At 39.7% G+C, this 6,995-nt stretch overlaps 1 protein-coding gene across 1 annotated transcript in view; it reads right to left on the reverse strand.

Annotated features, from left to right (window-relative positions):
- Nucleotides 1-749: 749 nt before the first annotated feature.
- The window catches only part of LOC145246882 (uncharacterized), a 97,971-nt gene continuing 91,725 nt past the window's right edge, over nt 750-6,995 (reverse strand). Inside the window, exon 4 of the mRNA XM_080108744.1 lies at nt 750-1,152. Within this exon, the coding sequence (XP_079964870.1) occupies nt 1,140-1,152 (13 nt within the window). The 3' untranslated portion in view covers nt 750-1,139. The remainder of the gene's footprint in view (nt 1,153-6,995) is intronic.

Raw genomic sequence — 6,995 nt, forward strand, 5'->3', positions numbered from 1 at the left:
GTACCGTACCAACAACTTCTGGAAGGCCCCATGGATGTTCTCTTGTGTCAATGGCCGCCATCGCAGCCTCTAAGGTTTTCTTTGGGCTTAGGAAATAACCAAAAATCACAGGGGGCAAGATTTGGCTATAGGAAGGGTAAGGAAGTGTCTAGATGCCCATCTTGGTCAAATAGTCCTCTTAAGTAAGACACTTTATCAACTCTTCAATACTAACATTTTGTACACGCAATAACCCTTATCCTCGAATGGCTTCCGGGCCTTAATAAGTGGTGACTACCTTGTGAAAAAATAGTCTGTGGCAAAGATGGAGTTGTAGACTAGTGCATTGTTCTGGTGGAAATGCTCGATTTAAAGAGTGCTGGCTTATCCCGACGGAGTCTCTTACTGAACTTACTTAAAACCTAAACATAATATTCCTTGTTGACTGTATGTCCAGTGGGATACCTTGTGTCTCTAAATCATCCCCGTGCTGTCAAAAACAGGGATCATCATATTTTTCTGATTGAATTTGCTCTTTCTGGCCTTGTTGGATCTGGGAGAGAACAGCATGCTTCCGCTGGGAACTCTATCTCTTGGTCTGTGGGTCATAACAGTAGATCGGGATTTCATCACAGGTCACCGGATCATCAAGAACTGCAGCATCTGAATTGATCAACTCGACGTGTTTGTCGTATCTCGCTTAAGCACAAGAGAAAAATACAACACATTTCAAGAAAACACACGGAAATAACAAGCAAAAAGATTCAGAATTTTAATGAAGTGTTTTTATTCATGCTATCCCTAAAACTCAAGAACACATTTTGGCTCCGGATAACGCGGAGACTGTAAATATGGAGTTCACAAAGTTAGGTACGATCCAAAGTTTTTTTTTTCTTCTTTCTTTTAAACGATACAAGAGGGACGCAAGAAAAACAAATACAACCCTTGTAAAATTAAAAAGACGGTTGTTGAACAACTATTTTTACCATTCGCAATATCATGGATGTGAAATTGGAATGCTGGTGACGTCAGGAAGATGAGCTGTAGCCAATCAGGAGTTGAGAAAATAAAATGACCCCACAAATTCCCCTTACATTAAGAGAGATTTATTGGCGGGCTCAAAAAAGATCCTCCAGTTTTGTGGTTGGTAGTTGGTGGGGTTAGGATTCGGACCTGAAAAAGATACAAAAGTGAAATGTCACGTGATATTTAAATTTTGATGAAGAAGTTTTTACGGAAAAAAGTTTCATATCTGCTAGTATTAATAATTATTTAAATAACTGTGTTCTTAACTCAACTCAAACATTTGTTCGGCAACTACTACTTATTGAGATTTGCTATTTGTCTAAAGTCGAAACTATACTATTACTTTCATTATTGATAGAGGTTTGGTATATGTCTGTCTTAAGTCGAAACTATACAACTTTAGTTATTTTGTTATGTTTGACGTTCATCTTCGTCGCCAACTGTTATGTTTGCAGGTTGAACCAAATAACGCATAAGGCAATACAAATGAAGACTCAACAAACAAAAGTAGATCAATAAGAAGTGTATTAGAAAAAGTATATTCACAGTATATTTATATAATGGTTGACAGGTAAGAGAGTCTTGGCTGGAGAACATATCTGCTCTCGGCTCGGCCTTCGGTGGCTTCTGGTTAACACACACTCAGACTAACCGAGTCTTGCTATTTATATGTAATATTATCTACATATGTAAATGAGTGGGTGCCACCACAACATTATTAATAGAGAATAGGTATCCTTCGGTCTAAAGTCGAATCTTATTAATTGAGATTTTGTATCCGTCTCTCTAAACTGAACCATGTTATTACTTCTATTATGAATGGAGATTTGCTCTCCGTCTGTTAAAAAATATATACAGTGACAAGTACACAATTGGACTGTGCAACATTCACTACTTAAAATACTTGACATATTTGAAATATTTGAAATAACTTTAAATATTTGACATATTTGAAATATTTAGAAATAACTTGAAATATTCAAATATTTTTAAATATTTGAAATATGGTGAATAAGTTGAAATAGCTGAAATATTTGAAATATGTGAAATATTTGAAATTTTTGAAATATTTGAAATGTTTGAAATACTAAAATACTCAAAATATTAGAAATATTTATAATAAACCTAAAATACTTGAAATATTCTAAATATTTGACATACTTGAAATATTTGAAATCAGTAAAATTGTCTATTTTTTAATCAAACAGATTGATTGCCTGCTCTAGTTGGAGCCCATCACGGTGAACAGATAGAAATCTTCACATGCATCATCGCAGTGACTTTGTCCACAATGTTTGTATTCTACATTGTACTATAGAGAATCTACTGTGAATTTTATAAAATTATATATATATATATATATATATCTATTGTGAATTTTTATAAAATTATATATATATATATATATATATATATATTACATAGAACAAGACCGATAGCCATTAGTCGCGTGCTCTCGTGTAATGAATGAATGAGTGAATGTAGGATTGACATGAAATTCTATAAAATAAACTAAAATGACCGAAAAATGGGCTGAAATGACTTAAATAAATAAAAAGTAAATGACTTAGAATAACTTTAATGAACTTAAGGATGAATTGAATGACCTTAAGAATGACTTGAATGCTTAAAAAATAACTGGAATCCTTCAAAAATAATTTGAATGATCTGGAGAATGACTTGAATGGCTTTGAGACTGACTGATTTTAAAGTGGGTGATCATTTAACATTAAATTAATACAGAAAAGTTATCCGCCACTTTATATCTCAAAAATTACAAACATAAGTACAGCATATAGTAAGAACAGATACTACACTTTGATCTTGGCCAAAAAGCGTATTTATTTGCTCCCCCACCGAGCAAATTAGGTACAAGGCCGATTTTTAATGTGAGGAGTGAAGGGAAATGGGGACCAACTCCCCGGGGAGTAGGGGAGTTGGATAGTGACAATTGGTGATGGGTTGCCCCTACATTGACCAAGGTCTTATATGTGGGGTTGCCCCCACATATGGTCTTTGCTTGCAGTATCTGCCGGAACAGATTGTATTTATTTGCTTCCCCACTGAGCAAATTAGGCACAAGGCCGTTTTTAATGTGAGGAGTGAAGGGAAATGGGGACCAACTCCCCGGGGAGTAGGGGAGTTGGATAGTGACAATTGGTGATGGGTTGCCCCTACATTGACCAAGGTCTTATATGTGGGGTTGCCCCCACATATGGTCTTTGCTTGCAGTATCTGCCGGAACAGATTGTATTTATTTGCTTCCCCACTGAGCAAATTAGGCACAAGGCCGTTTTTAATGTGAGGAGTGAAGGGGAAATGGGGACCAACTCCCCGGGGAGTAGGGGAGTTGGATAGTGACAATTGGTGATGGGTTGCCCCTACATTGACCAAGGTCTTATATGTGGGGTTGCCCCCACATATGGTCTTTGCTTGCAGTATCTGCCGGAACAGATTGTATTTATTTGCTTCCCCACTGAGCAAATTAGGCACAAGGCCGTTTTTAATGTGAGGAGTGAAGGGGAAATGGGGACCAACTCCCCGGGGAGTAGGGGAGTTGGATAGTGACAATTGGTGATGGGTTGCCCCTACATTGACCAAGGTCTTATATGTGGGGTTGCCCCCACATATGGTCTTTGCTTGCAGTATCTGCCGGAACAGATTGTATTTATTTGCTTCCCCACTGAGCAAATTAGGCACAAGGCCGTTTTTAATGTGAGGAGTGAAGGGGAAATGGGGACCAACTCCCCGGGGAGTAGGGGAGTTGGATAGTGACAATTGGTGATGGGTTGCCCCTACATTGACCAAGGTCTTATATGTGGGGTTGCCCCCACATATGGTCTTTACTTGCAGTATCTGCCGGAACAGATTGTATTTATTTGCTTCCCCACTGAGCAAATTAGGCACAAGGCCGTTTTTAATGTGAGGAGTGAAGGGAAATGGGGACCAACTCCCCGGGGAGTAGGGGAGTTGGATAGTGACAATTGGTGATGGGTTGCCCCTACATTGACCAAGGTCTTATATGTGGGGTTGCCCCCACATATGGTCTTTGCTTGCAGTATCTGCCGGAACAGATTGTATTTATTTGCTTCCCCACTGAGCAAATTAGGCACAAGGCCGTTTTTAATGTGAGGAGTGAAGGGGAAATGGGGACCAACTCCCCGGGGAGTAGGGGAGTTGGATAGTGACAATTGGTGATGGGTTGCCCCTACATTGACCAAGGTCTTATATGTGGGGTTGCCCCCACATATGGTCTTTGCTTGCAGTATCTGCCGGAACAGATTGTATTTATTTGCTTCCCCACTGAGCAAATTAGGCACAAGGCCGTTTTTAATGTGAGGAGTGAAGGGAAATGGGGACCAACTCCCCGGGGAGTAGGGGAGTTGGATAGTGACAATTGGTGATGGGTTGCCCCTACATTGACCAAGGTCTTATATGTGGGGTTGCCCCCACATATGGTCTTTGCTTGCAGTATCTGCCGGAACAGATTGTATTTATTTGCTTCCCCACTGAGCAAATTAGGCACAAGGCCGTTTTTTAATGTGGAGAGAGAGGGAGGGGAGGGAAAAGGGGACCAGCTCCCGAGAGGTGGGAAATGGGAGCTGGATAGTAACTGTTGGTATGAAGGGTTGCCCCTACATTGACCAAGGTCTGATATCTGGGGTTATCCCCACATATGGTCTTTGCTTGCAGTATCTGCCGGAACAGATGGTATTTATTTGGGTGTAGGGGAGTTGGATAATGACAATTGGTATGAAGGGTTGCCCCTACATTGACCAAGGTCTTATATGTGAGGTTACCCACACATATGGTCTTTGCTTGCAGTATCTACCGGAACAGATGGTATTTATTTGCTCCCCCACTGAGCAAATTAGGCACAAGGCCGTTTTTAATGTGAGGTAAAAACCAGCTCCCCTAAAAGTAGGCAAAAAGGGGGCACTCTGGTTACCAAAAATAATAATTGTCCCAGTATAGAGGGTTTCCCCTCCATTGACTGGTACAAATTATCTTAAGTGCAGCATCTGTCGGAACAGATGGTATTTATTTGCTCCCCCACTGAGCAAATTAGGCACAAGGCCGTTTTTAATGTGAGGTAAAAACCAGCTCTCCTAAAAGGGGTCACTCTGGTTACCAAAAATAATAATTGTCCCAGTATAGAGGGTCTCCCCTCCATTGACTGGTACAAATTATCTTAAGTGCAGCATCTGTCGGAACAGATGGTATTTATTTGCTCCCCCACCGAGCAAATTAGGCACAAGGCCGATTTTTAATGTGAGGAGTGAAGGGAGGGGGAAGGGAAACAGGGGACCAGCTCCCGAGAGGTGGGAAATGGGAGCTGGTTAATGGTCAGGCATGTGGGGTTGGCCCCACATCTGGTCTTTGCTAGTCATAGCTTGCAGTATCTGTCGGAACAGATGGTATTTATTTGCTCCCCCACCGAGCAAATTAGGCAAAAGGCCGATTTTTAAAGTGAGGCGTGAAGGGGAAATGGGGACCAACTCCCCGGGGAGTAGGGGAGCCGGACAGTGACAATTGGTATGAAGGGCTGCCCCTACATTGACCAAGGTCCCACATGTGGAGTTGCCCCCACATATGGTCCCTGCCTGCAGTATCTGTCGGAACAGATACTACACTTTGATCTTTGCCAAAAGGCCAAGAAAAGTTTTAAAAGCTACGAACAGCATCTATTAACAACAGACCTTTGATCTTAACCAAAAAGGCCAAGCACAAAAGTGTTACGGACAGACCGACCGATGGAGTGACTTATAGAGTCGCTTGCACGCGACTAAAAATGCAAGCATGAAATGTAATATGGTTAAGATTAAACTTAGAAAAGTCAAATTCCTACTTGTAAGACATCAGCTTGGGTTATAGCGTGGTTGGATGACGAAGTAGGTTCATTCCATAATTGGATTTCGCCTCGGTTTGCTTGATCTCTGTTAGTTAATAGACTTTCTTGTGTGTGACGCGATTGCTCAGGTGGCACAGTGCTCGGAAGCAAGATGCTCAGGTTTCGAATTCCGAATTCGGATATGTCTAACTGATGAGGCCAAACGAGGGTAGACTCTAGTTTTGGACTTCGGGTTTATTAGCTGTCATCGCCCTTGTGAATTGCGACGCTGTTTGGCTTTGAAAATAATTATACCCCCCACATATATATATATATATATATATATATATATATATATATATATATATATATGGATAAAAAAAATTAATATGAAAAATATATAAATGTTTATATCCTTTCTATATTTATTTATTTTTTTTGACGTGTAGGAATACAAATGTGTTTCGAAAATAAAAACGAAAATGTTTCTTTCAAAAGCACATATTTTCGACCGATGCTTCCGTCTATTTTCTGTGTGAATAATGAAGAGAAAAGAAATAAAACTCCCTTAAAATTTGCAATTAAATTTATTATTCGACAGAATACTCCCGAGAGCAAATTTCAAAGTCCTTATTCCGCGGAGTTTCAAAGAATGCTATTCTTGCTAATCTTCTCATCAGAGAACAGAAAGAAATTCGCAAATTATAATTGTAGCAAAGCTAGAATTTGCTGGTCGATGCATTAGATGAAACAACAATTTATGATAGTCATAAATTGCAAAATGTTAAAAAAGCTGTGAGGAAATGTGAAACTTTATGAAACTGATATTTTAAAAATGTGAGCTAAAAAGAATGAACAATACAAATTAAAAATATATTGTTAAAACATAGGTTAGTTGAGAATTCTTTGTTGTTAAAAGTGTGTTAAGAAACGTGTACATAGTCACGTGAATTGGTCACGTTTTGGAAACACACTTCTGACGTCATAGCAAAAGGGGGATTCTCAATATAGGAGCTAGAGTTACTCAGATCAGGGTAGTTGAGGCAGAACAGTTGAGTCTGCTAGTCAGTCAGCAAAGATCAGTATGGTGAGTCAGTTGGCAGTCAGTGGTCAGCTGCCCCTTTGGAAGCGAACGGTAGAACATTAAACTATGTAGATC

Source organism: Euprymna scolopes, chromosome 24, assembly GCF_053919585.1.
Source record: "Euprymna scolopes isolate OS-2025 chromosome 24, ASM5391958v1, whole genome shotgun sequence".
NCBI classification, from domain to species: Eukaryota; Metazoa; Mollusca; class Cephalopoda; order Sepiida; family Sepiolidae; genus Euprymna; species Euprymna scolopes.